Raw genomic sequence first — 20638 nt, forward strand, 5'->3', positions numbered from 1 at the left:
TGGGTGTTATATCTGCCTATCTCTGGACTTTACGATGAGATGTTCTCTGGAGTAGAGTATAACTCTAATTAAATTCTCCTCTAGTCTGCTGGCTGACTTGTAATTGATCCCCTAACTTGCATTCTGCTCCCTTTTCATTCTTTTCATATGGATCACAATTCTAAACCCCTTCAACATAACCCCAACATAACCCACCTTTCTATGGCAACACATCTTTCACTCATCACTCCCTCAGGACGTGCTTATGTATCAATGAACCTAACCAAAATAAACTTGCTGTTAGCCATCCTTTTTATTGCTCTCTTATGATTGACCTTTTGATGTTTTGTGTCTCTTCTCTTTTACCCGTTAGCTACCTTTCCTCCTTGTCCCTGTTCGTGCATTTAATTTGTCTTTCTATTCATGATTCGCTTTCTCTTTCTAATGTGCAATAGCTCAGTGTTATTTATCATGAGAGTTTTAAGGGAGAGATTACATTTACGCATTTGGCAGACGCTTTTATCCAAAGCGACTTACATTGCATTATCCTATACATTTATACATAGGTATGTGCAATCCCCTGGGATCGAAGCCACAACCTTGCGTTGTTAACGCAATGCTCTTACCACTGAGCTACAGGAAAGCTTAGTGATTAGTGCTAAATGAGAATTACACCAGTCACCTGTGTCCGCACCATGCAGAAATCCATTATAAGGTAAATTATTACATTGGTGATGTGAAATATGCAAGTTTCTAACATATTGCTACTTAAGAACTACAATTACAAGTATGTTGGTTTATATCCATGATGGATCAGACAAGCGTTGTAGTCCTTATGGAGCAACTTGCTCCCAACCTACTTTTTTTTTAAGTTGGTTTAAAAATGTATATTTAAATTGTAGAACAAAATGTGTAATTTTAATCATAAGTTGAAAATGTGTCCCTGTGATATTCCAAATGGCATTCATGGCTAATTAAATTTCTGCGTTGGCCTAAAAACTGACGCCATGACTCTGTTTATAGACATTTTCCAGCTGTTTTAAGTGGAATATTTTACAAATATTTGTACGATTGGTGGCTACATATACATATATATATATATATATATATATATATATATATATATATATATATATATATATATATATATATATATATATATATATATATATATATTATGGCGTTGAATATAATTAAGTAATGGTGAAATAAAACATGATAAATTGGCGCCAAAACATGTTCTGTTCGGTGACGTGGACGTTATGAAGTGGAGAGAGTTCTGCGTGAGCCTATGGCTGCAAAGCTCCACCGTTAGAACGATGGGTGGAGTCTGGAGATGTCATTCAATCACTCTGGGAACTTAAACAAAAGTGCACCGAGTCTTACTGTATTATAGTCAAGTCAAGTGTATATAATGGCAGAACCCGTACTTTTCACTAAAGTAACGGTTTATTCTCTACTCGCGTGTGTGGCTCAATTTGCTGTCGGGTTTGCTTTCGCACAAAAATGGGGGAATAAATGTTCAGCTGTTGATCGGTGGGTCCTCGTGTGGTTGTTTTACGACGCAATAGTTCATTTTACTCTGGTAAGTATAAAGGTGCATACAACAACGCTTTCGTTATACCTGGCTGTAACTACCTACTCGCCCCTTGTGTGTTTCACCGTGCAGGAGGGACCCTTCGTCTACATGTCACTTGTTGGAAATGTAGCAACTTCTGACAATCTGTTGGCAGAACTATGTGAGTATGCTGTGTTGCAACACTCCTCGACTAAAGGAAAATAACAGGTGATTCGCGCTGATTAAACTGCTTGCTCAGGTGTAGGGCCGTTGACTTGGGTTTAGTCGGGTGGAAGAAGAAGAATTTGATTTTAGACGGATATAGTACGACGACATCTAGTGGTGTTTGTTTGTATTATGTTTAGCAACATTAGTGCAATGTTCAAAGTCCATTCATTCATGACTGAACATAAGAGATTCTATCAAATAAATCAATTCAGAAATTGTGAAACTATTTTGACTTTATTATAAAAAGTAATTCTGCCTACAGTTAGATAGTTATCATGTACTCGCACTGGTATCATTCCCCACCCACACAAAAAGATGTAATAAATAGGCTACACAGTGCTCTGAAAGGCCAAAAAAGGCACCATAATTAGTCTACTACTTTTGTGCTTTGTTTCAAGACTAAGCAATAGTTCGAGTATTGTTAACTGAGACCGACAGTAAATGGCTATTTTTAATTGCTCTATTCGTTTAAATAATTTTATAACTAGGTTAAAAATTAAGATACGTTGCCATTCTCACGTAATTAAATGTTTTTACTGTCAAATAGTTTCAGAATGTTTTACTTCCTGAGGCCATTTGTTTCTTGAATGTAGTTCCATAACTTTGTCTATTAACCATGGAAATGTAACTTCTACTTTGCATTGTCTTATGAATGTAATGCATGTTACTGTTTAAGGGTTAGTTCACCCAAAAATGAAAATTCTGTCAGTAATTATTCACTTTTATGTTGTTCCAACCCCGTAAGACTTTCGTTCATCTTCGAAACACAAATTAAAATATTTTTGATGAAATCTGAGAGCTGGCTCACTCCTTCATAACAACATGAGGTAATTACTGACAGAATTTTCATTTTTTGGTGAACTTACCCTTTAAAATACTCAACAGGGAAAGAATATGGCAAGGCAGACGAGCGCTGGTTATACTCAGACCCGACAATAGTATCTCTAGAACTTCTGACAGTGGTTTTAGATGGTTCTTTGGCCCTGCTTCTGGTCTATGCCATCATTAAAGACAAACACTACAGGTAAGGAAAGTCTTTTGATCCAATCCATGTGAGATCCATTAAGTCTAAAGAAGAATTTACCTAATTGTGATCATGCAATGTTTTGTCTTCAATTAATAACCTACTTTTAAACTCAAAATATATATATTATATATATATATATATATATATATGTGTATATGTATGTATGTGTATATGTATGTATGTTTCTTTGTGAACCAGGCACTTTGTTCAGATCACGCTGTGTGTGTGTGAGTTGTACGGGGGCTGGATGACCTTCTGTCCAGATTGGATAATCGGAAGCCCTAACCTGAACACCAGCAACTGGCTGTACCTGTGGGTCTACCTGGTGTTCTTCAATGGGATCTGGGTGCTGGTGCCTGGACTCCTCCTCTGGCAATCATGGAGGGATTTAAGAAGAATGCATCAGTATCCAAAGAAGAAGAACAGATAAAATCAGGGCAAGCCTGATAATTAGTAATTAACCATATAATTATTAGGGGCCAAGGCATACGCTAGGCACCTATTGTAATCTTTAATGTAATCTTATTCTTCTTCCTTTTCTTCTGCTCTGGAAGTCTATGGCAGCCCATACAAACGATTGTGGGAAAGTTGAATTTTGGCACACAGATAGAGGACAGTCTGAACTGTCACCATAGCAAATTTGGAATCTCAAGACGATTCGATTGCACCATGTGACGTAATTTTCCATCATGAAATTTTTTCCGTCATTTTGAATTTTCCAAAAAGCCTACTTTTCTTCCTCCTAGGCCATTGCTTTTTACAAATTTATCCAGATCATCTTCAGACAAAGCCAACAAAAAGTTATGGAATTCAAGTTGATTTGTCAAACCGTTCTTGAATAGTGCGCGAACAAATTCGGCGAAGTGCCCGACAACCATAGACTGTAAAAAAAGTCTGCGCAGTAGTGAGCAGGAAGTAAAGCTGCGAAATCAAGGCCCCACCCTCACTCTCGCAGAATCAATCGCAAGCACACGCTCCTGCACTTTTTTAAAATTAATTATAGAAATTTAGAATATATAGAAATTTAAAGGGATACTCCACTTTTTTTGGAAATAGGCTCATTTTACAACTCCCCCAGAGTTAAACAGTTGAGTTTTACCGTTTTCGAATCCATTCAGCCGATCTCCGGAACTATACTCTCATTCCTGCGTAATAATCAAGAAACTTTGCTGCCGTACCATGGCTCCAGCAGGTGTAATGATATGACGCGGCTCCTGAAAATAGTCCCCAGCTCGGTAGACTATAGGGTCGACTATTTTCAGGTGCTGCGTTATATCATTACGCCTGCTGGAGCCATGGTACGGCAGCAAAGTTTCTTAGTAGTTTCTAGTTCATAGTTCTTAGTACACTATGTAACTACAGAAGAGTCAAGTTTTAAATAGGAAAAATATCGAAACTCGAAAAATTGCTTTTTTTGCTTATAACTTCTGAACAGTGTGCCCAAAATTCAAGAAAGTTCTCTTTAGATTTGGAGCAGCATGTTGAGTCATATGATACCCAATTTTCCCATATCGGCCATCTTGAAATTTGTCATAAAATTCAATATTTTACGAACGCATTGGCGTATCGTTACGAAACTCGGCATGTGTCTTCGGGACCATACCATTGACAGTACTCAAAAGGTTTCTGGCCAGCGGCACCTTGTGGTCAAAAGATACAATGAAATTTCCAAAAAGGATAATAACCTTTTAATAAATTCTATTATTGGTATAAAAACTGGTCTTAATGGATCCCTTCGGTCATGCTGAGAACAAAGTCAATCTTGCCATTGTCAGCCAAACTTCCTGTCCACCATTTAGATTTTCTTTAAAAACATACTTTTTCAAACTCCTCCTAGACCATTTGTCCGATTTTCACCAAATTCGAGTCAGATAATCTTCAGACTGTGAAAAAGTTATGGATTTCATGTCGATAGACGAAACCATTTTATTTACCGCATCGACAAAGTTGATGGCATGATGCTAAAACTACTCTTAGGCTATATCTCTGCAAAGCTTTGGCATATTGACACCAAACTTTGCATGTGACATTGTCACCTCACTCTGTCCACAACGCATCAATTTTGTCACAGTGTCACCTGTTAGTCGAAAGTGATAAACCATTAAATCAAATTATTAGCGACTGTCTTTGATTTATTTTTTAGCCATTTTGCCTAAAATCATCTTAAAATGTCTTTAATTGCTCATTGTTGGTCTGATGCTCCCAGCCATGTTGGCATGACTTACTGTGTTCCTTGTGCTTGACCCCGGATAATTGCTGCTTGCAGCTATATTTATTATTGCAGTTATAATCAGCCTCTTAAACTCAATAGAATGAGATGTAGACACTGGGTGTGATGCAGTTGAAGTATTATACACATTTATTGGGTACACAGAGGAACGCTCGTTATCTTTGCATAATTGCAGTGGTAAAGACACAAAGGAAGCTCACACAAACTACTGACTCATAGCAACATACTTTTCCTTGTACTATCTGCATTCCTGCCTTTGACATCTAACACCAAATCCCTTATGTCGCTAGTAGCTCTTTTACACCATTCTAGGGCCACGTTTCCCTGCTAATCCTCCTTACCAAACTACCTTATCCAGTATGATAGAAACCACACATTTATTCCAAATGACTATAAAAAGTTATGTCAGTTTGTTTCATCACACTTGTTTGCTTCTCCTTAATATAAGGATGACTCATGTTTCTTTTTACACAGACTGTGGTATTGAGTTGGCTAAATTTCTACATTTAAGGAATTACTTCATCATTGTAATTTCAGATACTCAGATACACCACATTGTAACTTGCTACACAATTTAGGCATTGCAATTTCACTACAGCTTCATGTGTAAATAATAATGAATAATTTCATTATTTTATAGATAAGTGTACAATAAAGTTCCATTTGTTAAAATTAGCTAACCACATCAGTTAACATGCCTAACATTTATTAATCTGATTTAATGTTAATGAAATATTTACTAATTCATAATAGAATGAAGTTGCATTTAAAAAGCACCTTGTTTCTTTGAATTGCGCTCAAGTTTTAATTATTATTTCAAAATTATGTACAGTATCACAGGATTGTCATCAAAATCACTCGTTGACAATCTGCACTACAGGAGACAGGAACAGGGCATTAAATTACACACACACATATATAGATGGATAGATAGATGGATAGATGGATAGATAGATAGATAGATGGATAGATGCAGTGCAGAACATGAAGACAAGTAAAAAAACAATATTTACAGGATATACAAAAACCGTGAACAAGTACATTCGTTAAATCAGTCATCTCTCCTCCTTTTCCATTCTTTGTGTAGTTTTAGTATGATATTACCATGATCAAACCTCTTCACTTTGCGTTCTGAGGTTTAAATAAAATAAACGGAGACTGTCAAGATACTAAAGTTTGAACTGCATTCTTTGTATTCCCTAGATAGTGAGATAGTACCTTCCTTAAGCTTTATAGTAGTTTAGCTATAGAGAGAAAGGCTTGTTGGAGACCCAGTCCCTTCATGGCACTGCAAGCTTGGATTTCCCAAACCCGATCTGTGTAACTATCGAGGTCCAGCAATGTAGACACCTCTCTAATAGTCATAGAGTTTGGCAGATCTTTTTTGTTGGCCAGCACCATCAGGGGAACTCCTTTCAAATGCTCATCACTCAGAATCTTCTTCAGGGCTTTCTTGGCTTCTTCCATCCTGGCACGATCACTGCTGTCCACCACAAACACCAGCACTTTACATCCCTCCAGGTAGTATCTCCAATTGGGCCTCATAGTCCCCTGTCCCCCAACATCCCACACGGTCAGTGAGGTCTTCTTGTCCAACTCTACAGTTGCAACATTAAAGCCCACGGTAGGAGAGGTGTCCATCACCACTCCCCGCTGCTGTCTGAACAACAAAGTGGATTTTCCAGCTGAATCGAGACCCATGAGGAGAACCTGAGGAGACTTTTTAAACTGTTTAGACCTAAAAGCACCCATCCTGGTTTGAAAGACGCGTTCCTGTTTAAACTTGGTTATCTCGGTACCTTTGAAATGGCATCTGGCACCAGGATCCTCGATTTCTCTCTTCTACTTCTGTTTTCCTCTGATATTGTATGCAAAGTAGAAGCGACACTGTGAACTGTATCCAGCTGAAATTATAGCTCAGGACTGAGCGTGTGATACTGCCAGACGAGTTTTTTAAACAGGTTTGTCAACTTTACATGCGGGCCAACCTGCTCAGGAATCCCAGAAACTAAACTGTACTGTAAATAATATGAATGATCCTGTCGCTATGCTTGAATGTACAGTCAATGAATGAATGGGCAGGGCAAAGTCTACTCTTAATCTAAAAAGTGTGTATATACTGTACACACACACACACACACATATATACAGGCGCACTGGAAGCTGTTTCATGCGAGGGGGGGCTGGGGGCTGAGGACTGGGTTGGAAAATATGTGACGTCATTATGTTGTGGCTGACGACAAGACATAAAATGTTTCTGTACTGTATATGTGTTGTAGCCATTAAAGAAAACATTTAGTTTCATATGTTTAAATATTATAGGCTAATGTTATTTTTTAATTTAATCAATGTTGATTATCTTTCTCATGCTGCATATGCTCACTTTCATGAAGAGACATCATGAGATGTGCAATATGACTGGAGACATGGAGTGGGTAAGACATGATTTTGACCACTTCATTGAGTTTTGTTTTGTAGAAATTGTATCTTAATTTTGATCAATGTTTTATCAACCAATTGCCTGTATTAAATAAATAAGAAGCAAATAGCAGACAATGTAATAAGGCGCTGGCACAATCACTTGCATTGCACGTGAACTGGAGGGCGCCGAAACTCAGCTTGTGCCTCACAGATTTGAGAAATATAGGCTATTATAGAAAGCTTGAAAATGTCTACTTTTAAATGAAACTATTCAAAACGAAAAGAAATACTGATTATGTAATCCATATGAAATGTGCATTTCACATGCATTTCTCTCTGGCGTTCATGGGGAGTCCACATTGTCAATTTCACCTTTGCAGCGACACAGAAAACACCAGTTTATTAATAAAAAATGAAATGTCTCCTTGCTATTTTTGACACATTCATACTTTTGCCGGCACTTTGTGGAAGTCTTTATGCGTGCGGTCGTGCGCTTGAGTACACTACAATTAATATAAAGGGGCGATTTGTCCACTAATGGCTTAAATGAACAACTACTAGTCGACTAGAAAAAAACTTTAGTCGGAGGCAGCCCTTATTCCACATATTTTCGAACCAGCAGGCCATTCTGGGTTGAGCGAGCGACCCTGCGGAATGAGCGAGGGAGCATAAAATTCAGAAATGCGCTCGATCTCCGCTCACGTGCTCTGATCGGAACAAAGCATGACAAATTCAAACTTTATTTCATTTTCTCCGTAGCTTGAACACTCACTACATTAGGCATACGAGAGTTAGTTAAAGCTGTCCTTTAATTTATTTATTCACGTTTTTAAAGTACAATATTATGTTCCACAGCCCCCCGCTTGGGGGTGCTGATGCTATGACGAGGGGGCCCCCTTCCTGCGCTACTGCATATATATATATATTAGGGGTGGAATGGTACACAGAAGTCACGGTTCGGTTCATACCTCGGTTCAGACATCACGGTTCGGTAAGAGTTCGGTACAATGGAGGGAAAAGCAAACCAAAAATGCAGAAGGCAATTTTTTTTTATTGTGCATGTCTAAGGCTGTACCACCTAGTGTCATACAGTCTCTCCCCTGAGCTAGCTGCAACAGTCTGCCCTGAAGTGTGTAAAGTAAGATGTAAACAAAATAAGACAATCAGCTATAAAACATATAGCTAACATGAAAATAAAGCATCTCTTATTCATGTGCGGACGCACGAGCGCGAGGGTGCGCGCGGCAAAAATGTTGTCATTGCGGTGTGGGCGGTCGTGCGTGTTGGGTGCGCAAGGCCACATTTCGTGTGGTGGTGTGCAGTGCACGGTTTTTTAGCGCGCGCGGCTCTGCATCCGAAGACGCACGACTTCGAGCCGAATCTGGCCGAGCATTTACATCTCACTAACATCCGGCACCCAGTTCTTGCGTCTAAATTAGTTGCTTAACGTACATTAACAAAATGAGCCTACAATAGCAGACATAAGCCCTTTAAATAAAAATAAATGGCCATGTTTTATAAAAAGTTTCACAAAACTAAATAAAAATGTTTAGAAATTATGTAAGATAACGTTAATTTAGTTGTAGTTTACATTCTCATATCCATTTTCTTTTCTAATGTCACAAGGAATAATCTGGCTTTACACGATTCTTTTGTAGGCCTAGTGTGGTTTTGGTGTACTAAAGTGTTGTTGTACTAAAATAAACATTCACGAGTGTATCATACTTCTGATTCCTGATGGTTTAGAGGACAGTTACACCGAGTCGCACCCTGTCGTTTCAAAGAATAGTACACCGGCGAGCGCGAACAGAGACGCGAAGTAGAAATGCCTTGTCCATTTGGAGGCGCGCGCGCGGTCGGACTGGAGGCTCGAGCTGCGGAGGCAGGGAAGGTGGGGCTACAGATTAGGTGTCCCTAAAGAACCCGCGTATCTATCTATAGTTCAGCATTACATTAATTAATTTGCACGCGAGTTTTATTTATTTTTATACCGTGTATTCTCCGTTTAAATTGATGCACCGAACCGTGACGCCCATAACGATTCGGTTCAATACGAATATATGTACCGTTCCACCCCTAATATATATATATACACACAGACACATATGTAACCCCTTAGGTCCCACTCACTCCGCTCAAACGCCGGTCTCCGGTGTGGGAGTCGGACACTCTAACAAGGAGGCTTAAGATTGCAGTCTCTAGAGCACCTCTTAAGATCAGGGGAAGGGGAGTGAGGTTTATGTACAGCTCTTACTAACTGACTCCTGTTACACTTACCACCCTAAACATCACTCCCATCTGGGTCACGGCACCAATGTAACCCCTCAGGTCCTACTCACCCCGCTCTGTGTGGCCTCGAACCTTGGTTTCCAGTGTGGGAGGTTGGCGTTCTAACAAGGAGGCTAAATACCCAGTCTACTAGCTGGCTTACATGCATGCAGTACATACATTCATATCAGTACATATCAGGAATATGTACTAAAATGTATGTTTATAAGCTTTTACCTTAACAGTAATAGTCTTCTGCTGCTACCAGTGGTACTACTAAAATACCAGTAAAATATAAACTAAAATATAACAACAATAGTAATAGTAAATATATTTAGAATTTTTTTCGTGTAAGTTTTTACAACCCAAATCCCGCCTCCAGCTCCTCCATCCCCTTTCTTCTTCTTATTGATATTATTATTACTATTACTATTAACATGTATGTGGCTTATTTTATAGTCAACGTTACGCCCCAGTTTCATTATTTCATTACGTCCCAGCGGTAATTTTGGTTGATTATGATTTCACTTTTCTAACTTTAGTTAGTGTGTAATGTTGCTGTTTGAGCATAAACAACATCTGCTGCAAAAAGTACAATGATCAAAGTTCAAAGCAAATGGAGATATTTGCTTTTAAATAAATAGTTTTTTAAGGACTACAACAAATGGCTGGTAGGGACTACACGACATTTCTCCCGGGTTAGTGACATCACCAACCCTAGAATTTACATAAACCCCACCCCCGGGAACGAGATTTATAGATTATCAAGACAGAATATGCTAATCAATGACTAGAAGATAACTACACATCAGCTACATAAATTCATAAACTAACCATTCAGAAAGGTCCTGTTGCATTCTACATGTCACTTCTTGAGTCTCTCCATCATTGACTCTGTTGACATCATCTAACTTCAGTTTGAACATAAAAGGCTAAAAGTTTTTGACTTTTTTGATGTTTTTGCTCGCCCTCAAAAAGAGACAATTTGAACATGCTACATAAAAATATCTGTGAGGTATTTTGAGCTAAAACTTCACATACACACTCTGGGGACATCATAGACATATTTTACATCTTGTGAAAGGGGCATTATACCACCCCTTTAATCCTTATTATTCCACTTTATCTCCTGCCTACTCTTACTAGCCAATCAGTGGAGTAGGAGTGATTTACAAGAAGTCTGTGATTGGACAGTTGAGCCGTCGTTCATGCATCCGTAGCAACAGTGATCAGGAAACAAGTACGTTTTGTTTCCTCGCTGACGTGAACGCGCTTCCGTGGGCATATCCTGCTGGCGCTGCAGCCCGAGAGCATTTCAAGAGGAACTGGACTGGACAACTCGCTAATTACATGGTCTCGACGTCCTGTAGAAATTAGGTAGGTTTTGCTGCGTTGACTTGATGATAACCGTTTTTCTGTAGCTTGAATCCACCTCATGCCCTGATGGAGCGATGCCGTAGCTGTCAGGCTAACCGAGCTTTAGTAACGCGAGCCTGCAAGAAGATATGTTTAAACCAACACTGCTGATTTAGCGATTCCTTTCACATGGACATTAAACACAGGCAGATAGTGCTGTTTGTTTGTTTTGTTTTAATGCAATTTGCTACAAGGTAGTGACTGATCCCTCATCAGCTGTAAAAGTGACAAAAGCTGTAAGTTAGCTAGTGAGTTTTGCAGCTGTTTCGTCGTTATAAACTAACGTTACTGTACCGAAGTGTTTCAGTGACAAAGAAACTGGCAAATAGGCTTAATGAACTATCAGTTCTGTACTGTATCACACACAAAAGCCTTTTTGTACTTACTTAAATTGTGTAAGTGTGTGAAAACTGTGGTGTTACAGTGGTAGAAGACCTAGACTACTAGTGCAGTGGGAAGCTGTACACTTCCCTAAGTCAACCCACCTTTATTATATAGCACCTTATACAATACAGATTGTTTCAAAGCAGCTTTACAGTAATAAACAGGAAAATAACTAAATCAGTGATGCAGACTTCATCAAACATGTGACAAATAACATTTTTGCTGTGTCATCATTATTCAGTTCAAGTCAGTTCATTCTTGATTCAGTTCAATAACTGTGAAGTTCATCAATTATGAAATTTAGTTTAATTCAGCTATAAGCAGCTTTACAGAAGACAATAGTATCATTATTCAGCTTGATTCGGTTCACTTTTGATTCACTAACATTGTTGATGTTGCAAAATTCAGCAATTATTAAACAAAGCTGATTCAGCTAAAAAGCAGCTCTGCAGAAGACAGTAGTGTCGTCATCCAGCTCAAATTTTGTTCTGATGCAGTTATATCCCTACGAATCACTGACATTTAACATGTGTGTCCAGTTTCAAAGGCACGCACAGCTGCCGGGTATCTTCAGGTGTCTTCTCGTCTCCAAAGCCTGTCCCCTGCACTTGGCCATGGTGGATGTGAGTAAGTGGCCTCTCTTCACCCTCTTGAGTGCACAGGAGCTCGCCTCCATTCGACAGGCGTGCATCTTCGGAGTAGCTGCTAATGAGGCCATCTACATCACCCACAATGACGAAGTAAGCTGATGAAGAAACCGATAGTATCTGTGTGGGTCTTGGTGGTGTAAGCTTACATGACCCGTTTCAGTAGTTTGTAGTAATGGAATAAAGGTTCACAAAAGGCTTCTGTACCTTTATATGAAAACTAATCTGAATGTCCTGGCACAGGTGTATGTGTTAGGTGTGAACTGCAGTAACTGTCTGGGCACTGGAGACAGTCAGAGCACCATTGTTCCTAAAAAGCTGGACTGTCTGAGTGGAAAGAAGCTGGTCAGTTTGAGCTATGGCAGTGGTCCTCATGTTCTGCTGGCCACAGACGGTGAGTACAAGTGTAAATTCTCCTGTTCAATGTCTAAATCTAGTTATAGTGTGAAATTACTTCCAAATAAAGTTGTCAAGTAACATGGTTGCATTACAGTTCTATCTAAATATTTAACCACATAAACGTATTTTACACTTTTGTCTTATTCAAAGTCCTTTTGTCTCCTTACAGAGGGGGAGTTGTATGCATGGGGGCATAATGGATACAGTCAGTTGGGCAATGGGACGACCAATCAAGGTGTGTCTCCCGTTCTGGTGTCTGCTAACCTGCAGAACAAGAGGGTGACAGAGGTGGCCTGTGGTTCTCACCACTCTTTGGCTCTGACCCATGAGGGTGAGGTGAGGCTCTGGAACCGTTTTTGCGAAATGGCTTGTGAACTGCATAAGTATGGAAGCCCATTTCTGCCACATAAGGGAAGAAAGTGCTTTGTTAAATCATGACGACATCAAAAGTGGAAATTGAGATTAGTGATTACAGATTTACCGAAGTGTAATTTTACATAATTTTAAATTATGAGATACTTAGTCATAATTCTGAGAGAAAAGTAAAAAATTATGACATAAAACATTGCAGTTATTAGATAAAGTGTCGAAATTATAAGATAAAATAAAATAAAGATAATCATAAGTATGACATTACAGGTCAAAATTGAGCTTCTAAGTCAATTATGAGAAAAAGTCAAAATTATTGAATTTTTTTAATGATTTTTTTTATTTCATACTTATTGATTTTTGTCTTAATTGAATTTATCTTATAATTTTTACTTTTTTATCTTAATGACTTATCTCATAATTGCAACATGCCATAATTATCTCATAAGTTAGACTTTTTATCTCAATTGCAACTTTTTGTTCCATAATTATGACAGGATCTCATAATTTAAAAGTAATCATAGTTATTATTTTTTATGTCAAATAATGCTTTGGTAAATCATCCATTTTTATGTGTCAGAAATGGGTTTTCTATCCATAAGAGACTCCAGATTTAACCTAATGTCGATTAGTCAGCCATCGTGACCCATCCGTGGCACAAGATGAGTGTTGGTTGACCCGTTTTATCTACCGTGCTTTCTGGAAAATAAGTTGCACCTAACTGTAAGTTGCACCAGCTCATTTAGAATAATGTGAAATACCAGTAAATAAAATGTAATGTCTACAAACATTATATACATAAAATGCCCAGATTTATTGCCCAACTTATTGAAGCACAGCCATATCGAATAATTAGGGTTAAACTGGTGGCATGCTGTGAATCTAGTAGCATTGACCAAAATAGTTTCAGAATATCTTAACTTTGCTCTGTCACATGCTAATCCCATAATCCAAGCAAATTCCTTCCTGTTTATTTTGTATATAACAGTTTCCCTTTTATCAGTCTCTTTAGAAACACTCCAGCAGTGGGTTAAAAATGTAGGTTACATATTAAAGGGTATTAGATGGATTTAGGTTTGACAAAACCCTCTTCTCTCACCCCATCTGTTTAGCACGTAGAGTTAGCCGCTTGGCCTCGTCGTGCTCGCTGTAATGACGAGCATGTGACCTTTTTCACTAAGCTGAGAGGGCTTTTGTTCTCAGTGGAACTACCGAGATCAGCTTGGGTGTAACAGTGTGTGTTTGTCTGAAGTAATAATTAATATTCCGCTTCATTAAATCTTCTAGATGTACAGTGAAATAGTATTTTGTATAGCTCATTTAAAAACATTGGCAGCCATGTTCATAGACAGCCAGGCCGGAGTTTTTATGAATTAATGTTTGTAACTTAATATCCCTGCTAATTATAAGTTGTCCTAGGTGTTTGCATGGGGCTACAACAACTGTGGTCAGGTGGGTTCAGGGTCCACTGCCAACCAGCCAACGCCTCGTAAGGTGTCCAACTGCCTGCTGAACAAAGTGATGGTTAGTATAGCCTGTGGACAGACTTCATCCATGGCTGTGGCGGATAATGGTGAGGTAAGGGAGGAAATGAACCATTCATACTGTAAGGAACCAACCTGATGCTTAAAACATTTTGTTGATTATTTACTATTTAGTATGCATGCGTGTCGTCTAGCTGTGTCGCTTGCTTGTTAGTAGTGAAGTGTGTGTTGGTGTTTCAGGTTTATGGCTGGGGTTACAATGGTAATGGCCAGCTGGGGTTGGGGAACAATGGGAACCAGCTGACTCCGTGTCGTCTGATTGCACTACAAGGCCTCTGTGTGCTGCAGGTACGGACCAGAAGATCTGCTGTCAGCTGTACATGTAACATACTAATATACACTACTGTTCAAAGGCTTGGGTTTAGTAAGAGTTTTTTTTTTTAATGAAATTAATACTTTTATTGAACAATGATGCATTTATAATGTTACAAAAGATTTATCTTTCAAAAAAAATCCTGTTCTTCAAACTTTCTATTCATTAAAAAAAATTCCACAAAAATATTAAAGGAGCTGTATGTAAGATTGTGGCCAAAACTGGTACTGCAATCACGTTCAAATTACTGTAGAGCGGTGTATCCCCTCCCCCTCCCCCCTGACTCGAGGTTGCCAGATAGGCTGCAGGATCCAGCAGGAACGTAGGCCGACACGTTTGTAGCTGCAGCTGTGGTAACTAGAGCAGAGCTGGCAACCCGGATGCTGAAACACTACTGACTTAGTGATTGGTAGATAGGTGGAGGGTGGAGCATCAGGCCAAAACACAACATGACAACATCAACATCAGAACTTGAGGGCTGCAACTTCACTTTTAAATGACAATATCCTGGCCGGACTACTGTTGTCAGTGAAATAAGTATTTGAAATTAACATGATTTCTTAATGTCTAGTGACATATCAGGGCCATTTTATGATTAATTGAAATACATTTCTTACATACAGCTCCTTTAAGCAGCACAACTGTTTTCAACATTGATCATAAGCAATGTATTTTGAGCACTATAACAGCATATTAGAATGATTTCCGAAGGATCATATGACACTGAAGACTGGAGTAATGATGCTGAAAGTTCATATTAAAAGAGAAATTTGTAATATTATTTCACAATATTACTTGTTTTTTTTACTGTATTTTTTACAAATAAATGAAGCCTTGGTGAGCATAAGAGACTTCTCTCAAAAACATTTAAAAAAAAATTCTACGAATTGGCAACAAAGCAAGCATTTTGTTATTCTGCACAACCCATGTGACTATACAGATTTTGAAAAATGTAGGTGGGTGTAAAATATGTGCTTGTGTCACTTCGACAGATTGCCTCAGGTTACGCTCATTCTCTAGCACTGACTGATGAGGGCCTGCTGTATGCATGGGGTGCAAACACTTACGGCCAGCTGGGCACCGGCAACAAGAGCAACCAGCTCAGCCCTGTTCAGGTCATGACTGAGAAAGAAAGGTAATGGAGTTTGGGAATAAATCTTTATTTTTTTTATTACCTACCTACTTGGTCACTCACTGACTCCCAAATCAGTATCACTATTTTTAAAGGGATAGTTCACCCAAAAATGAAAATAATTCTGTAATTATTTACTCGCCCTCAAGTTGTTCCAAACCTGTATGAATTTCTTTCTTCTGTTGAACACAAAATAAGATATTTTGAAGAATGTTTGTAGCCAGACAGTTGATGGACCCCATGGACTTCCATAGTATGGAAAAAAACTAAGACAAAACCACATAATAAAATGAATACAACTAAAATAAAAACTCATTTAAATTATTAGTAAATAATATAAAAGTATATTTAAAATTATACTAAAATAGCACTTCTTCAATCCAATGAACTGCCTGTACTATATAGTGTAGAATCCTAACCTACATGGATCCTATGACTGATTTTGGAACAGCGACTCTCTCCTAATAGTTTCTCCTGCACATCACACACATGCTTCTATTTGATTTCAGAAGAGTTTGGCCCTAGCATGTTGCTAAGTGAGCAATGTGATACTCAATCAAGAGTTATTAAATAATATCCTTCCAAGCTTTATAATGGGAGTGAATGGCTCTCCTGTTTTTGAAGTCCCAAAAAAGTGCATCCATCCATCATAAAAGTGATCCATACGACTCCATATTTAAAACTTAATAAACTAAAATAACTAGCTTCTGGGAGATGATTCACTCAAGTCGACTTGGGCCAAAAGTAAAGAGCTCATGTTGGTGAAAGCTGCATGATGTTGACGTTTGCATTAAGTCAGTGCCATTGTTGGTCTGAATTGTTGCATCCCAGGGAGATTTCCTGTTGGTCTGGTGGGAACTTCCTGAAAGTCATCCTGTTTTGGTTGTAGTATGAATAGCAGCTCTCTCGTACCCTCGCTGTGGGGTCACTGCAGTTATCTCTGCTAATATTACTTAGCAGAATATGCAGAATAATGGAACTAACAACCCAGTAATCTCTAATGTTGATAGAATAAGACTCGTATAAGAATCTGACTGATGTCTCCCTCCCCTTCTCTCGGTTCTTTCCCCTTTGTGCCCTCTCTCCTCCTGCATGTATCCTTCCTCGTGCCCCTGCTCTCCTCCACGTTGGCCTTCTCCATTGCTTCCTGCTTTTTGACTCCGCCTCCTCCCTGCGCCAGGATTGTGGAGATCGCCGCCTGTCACTCCACGCACACCTCTGCAGCAAAGACCCAGAGCGGTCAGGTGTACATGTGGGGGCAGTGCCGCGGACAGCCCATCGTGCTGCCACACCTCACACACTTCACCAGCACGGACGACGTCTTTGCCTGCTTCGCCACGCCCTCTGTCATGTGGCGGCTGCTTGCCATGGGTGAGTTTGTGTCGGCATCCACCATTGTTCTGATGTTTAGTTCACTTTGGCTGCTTTGTTGTTTGAATCTTAATGCATTCATACCGATGTCTCTGCTGTTACATAACTGTGCTGTGTTTGTTATCAGAGCATGATGATTTCCTGACTGTGGCCCAGTCTCTTAAAAAAGAGTTTGACAATCCAGAGACCTCTGACCTCAAATTCAGCATCGACGGGAAGTACATCCATGTCCATAAAGCTGTTCTCAAAATCAGGTGATTACCTCACTTCAGTGTCATGGCTAATAATTGGTATATTCAAGAGCTTAATGATCACTTTCTCCTCTTTTAATCCTTTAATTTCAGGTGTGAGCACTTCAGATCAATGTTTCAGTCACACTGGAATGAGGATATGAAGGAGGTGATCGAGATCGACCAGTTCTCGTACCCAGTGTACCGCTCTTTCCTGGAGTTCCTCTACACTGACAGCGTGGATCTTCCTCCTGAGGATGCCATCGGTGGGTTCTGCTCCATTTTCACACCTGGTTTACAGAGAAATACTCATAGATGAGGAAAAGAAACCAATAACCACTCTTTTTGGGGATTTTTTTTAACACCCCTTTAAATGGACCAAAACTAAACCAGGTGGAAAAACATGGCCTTACTGTGGACTCCTCTCATTTTGGTCCATTTTTGCTGCCAAGTTGCAGTCCACTTTCCGTTCACACTTGTTTTTTGGAATATAAATCACTAGAATTTTATATACCGGTAAATTAATGATGACATTAATTAGTAGTAGTAGTAGTTTTTTATAATAATATAATTATTTACAATAATACACTAATAATAACTGCTAATTATGCACTATTGTACATAATAATAATAATAATAATAATAATCATATTAACTAATTATGTGTTATTATTTAAAATGATTTTTACAATAACAATAATGCATAAATGATGATTAGTTATTATTTTTCCATTGTTTTTGTTAATTATATTATTGTAAATAATAATTATAACTGGTTATGTTCTTTATTATTAAAAATAATACAACTTTAATAAAATATTAAAGTCACCATTAAATCAAAATTGACAAATAATATTTTTTTTACAGAATGTTGCAGTGTTTATTCTAAAAGATTTATCCATGCAAATTATTTATTTGAAATTCATATGCCCTGACTGCTAACTGGCAGTTTGATTTGTACGAGTCCCGCCCTACATTTGTGTCGTTCCTGAAGCCATTTCACTCGGCTATATATCGCAATAGTGAGGAAAAGACTATCGCCGTTTCATGCCAACTTTAAGTATTAGTAAATCTAGTACTGTATGCTTCTGTATATTTTGTATGCACTGTAACTTGTAACAACCAAAAGTATTTGGAATTTCACAATTGTAAGTCGACCTTGCATTCACAATGCATGTTATAAAACAATGCAGAATTCAGAAAGGACAAAGCATTTGTTGTAGCCATTAAAAAAAAAATGAATGGATTTGGCTGTCTGTCACAGGGTTACTGGATCTGGCAACCTCATACTGTGAAAACAGGCTGAAGAAGTTGTGCCAGCATATCATAAAGAGAGGCATCACGGTGGAGAACGCCTTCTCTCTGCTGTCTGCTGCCATCAGATATGATGCTGAGGTAAAACAAAACCATCCTGGAGGCCTGGCTTACTAGAGCACCCGGTTTACTAGACTTTTAGCTCTTCTCGGTCTCATTTTGTTTGCTAGTTTTTGCAATTAATCAAAAAAGTAAAAATATTTTTGTACGGTAACACAGAACACCAATACTGTAAGCTAACGATAATCATAGATGGTGATATTGATTGTTCTTGCTCGCTTGTTCAGTCCCTCATAATTACACATTCATGCTTTCTTTCACATGAAGGATCTAGAGGAGTTCTGTTTTAAATTCTGTGTGAACCACTTGACTGAGGTCACGCAGACAGCTGCGTTCTGGCAGATCGACGGCAACATGCTGAAGGAGTTTATCTGCAGAGCCAGCCACTGTGGAGCCTTCAAAAACTGACTCTGACGTCCACCACACACACACACACACACACGCGCGCACACACACAACCCATCTGTTACTGCAGTCAGTCCTCTTCACAGCTAGTGGGCGCTGTTACAGCAGACGGTCACTGACACAGCGCCCTCTGTTGAGCACGAGAGAAACTCTTTCATAATGGTCAATGCCTGTTAATCTCATTCTCATGTACAACCATTTCACATTTAGGTTTTGCACAACTATTTGGAAAAGACGTTTTTCCTGCTACTAGGAACAAATTCTAGTGCCTCATGAGAATAGCGTTTGCATAATAAAGTCAGGGTGAGTTTGGGCCAAAAAGAGGCATAATTCCACTTAAACACGCACCACTGAAAAACAGACCTTATACTTTTTCACAGAAAATATGAAATTGAGGTCAACAATTAGTTTTTGTTTACTTGCTGTGATGCAGTGCATTACAATTTGCTTATTTTGTATTGTGTTGTACTGGCTGGGATCTGTAAATGTGCATTATAATGTCCTACAGTCAGCAGACCTTATTGATATTGCACACTCACTTATTTTTGTGTAAATGTTATTTGACCAAAATAATTTCTGCTAGATTAATTTTGTTTCGCTTGATTTTGAGTCTTAAATCGTGGGCATAGTTTTTCACGTCTAACCTTTTAGAAACTGTTTGCTATCGCTTAGTTTAGAAACTGTTGGTGCTGTGAATTACAGAAGCAGCATTTACAACAATGACTGTTGCACTTAACCAGTCTGATGTTTAAGATTTGCTAAAAATATAAAGAGTATTATATATATATATAGTTGCACTAGTAGTTTCCTATACAGGAGCTGCTCATATAGGATCACTAGAGGGTTTGTATCAATTTTTTTTGTATAGGTGTGAAACACTTATATGACATAATACTAATGCCTGTGGTAATTTTGTTTGTTACATATTAACCAACTGTATTTTTGTTTTTCACATGTACATACTGTACAGTTTTTGCATTAGTTTTGTAAATGAATCTGTGCGCATCACGTGTGCCACAGTATCTCTTGTAAGTTATAAAACCTGAACCTTTAAAGTAAAATAAAGCTTTTCTTATAAGTTGCATTTGTTTGTTTTTTTATTGTATGTTTAAATGAATGGCAGCATATTTATTTATTGTAGATATATCTGTTTAGACCTTCAAACTTGTAACACAGTACATTTTACTTGCATGAATCAGATTTCATTGTTTTTAATTGTTTAATTAGAATTATACATTATTTTTAGAATAAATTGTATATATTTTAATTGTATTGTTATTTTACTAATCTGATATAAATGCTACTAATTATAGTTCCTGAAAGGCATCCTGTAGTTTAATTTC

The 20638-nt window shown here is 38.4% G+C and overlaps 3 protein-coding genes across 4 annotated transcripts; 2 read left to right on the forward strand and 1 right to left on the reverse strand.

The window, feature by feature from the left end:
• Positions 1-1174: 1174 nt before the first annotated feature.
• ebpl (EBP like) lies at positions 1175-5891 on the forward strand. The gene is made up of 4 exons (XM_082165024.1): positions 1175-1564; positions 1649-1718; positions 2651-2789; positions 2991-5891. Exons 1-4 carry the CDS (start codon positions 1394-1396, stop codon positions 3220-3222), a joined length of 612 nt encoding a protein of 203 aa, XP_082021150.1. The 5' UTR covers positions 1175-1393; the 3' UTR covers positions 3223-5891.
• Positions 5892-5976: 85 nt separating this feature from the next.
• Positions 5977-7008, reverse strand: arl11 (ADP-ribosylation factor-like 11). Its single transcript, XM_082165025.1, has one exon. It carries the CDS (start codon positions 6772-6774, stop codon positions 6253-6255), a length of 522 nt encoding a protein of 173 aa, XP_082021151.1. The 5' UTR covers positions 6775-7008; the 3' UTR covers positions 5977-6252.
• Positions 7009-10943: 3935 nt separating this feature from the next.
• Positions 10944-20377, forward strand: rcbtb1 (regulator of chromosome condensation (RCC1) and BTB (POZ) domain containing protein 1). Of its 2 annotated transcripts, none has more exons than XM_082163320.1 (12): positions 10944-11088; positions 12051-12251; positions 12402-12552; positions 12727-12893; positions 14346-14504; positions 14651-14758; positions 15776-15918; positions 17096-17286; positions 17414-17540; positions 17631-17782; positions 18781-18911; positions 19158-20377. In XM_082163320.1, the coding sequence occupies exons 2-12, from the start codon at positions 12126-12128 to the stop codon at positions 19296-19298; spliced, it is 1596 nt and encodes a 531-aa protein (XP_082019446.1). In that variant the 5' UTR covers positions 10944-11088; positions 12051-12125; the 3' UTR covers positions 19299-20377. The 2 variants fall into 2 exon arrangements, with proteins under 2 accessions (XP_082019446.1, XP_082019447.1); XM_082163321.1 differs by having other exon boundaries at positions 10960-11091; positions 12049-12251.
• The last annotated feature ends 261 nt before the right edge of the window (positions 20378-20638 follow it).

Source organism: Leuciscus leuciscus (assembly GCF_965113295.1).
Source record: "Leuciscus leuciscus genome assembly, chromosome: 3".
NCBI lineage: Eukaryota > Metazoa > Chordata > Actinopteri > Cypriniformes > Leuciscidae > Leuciscus > Leuciscus leuciscus.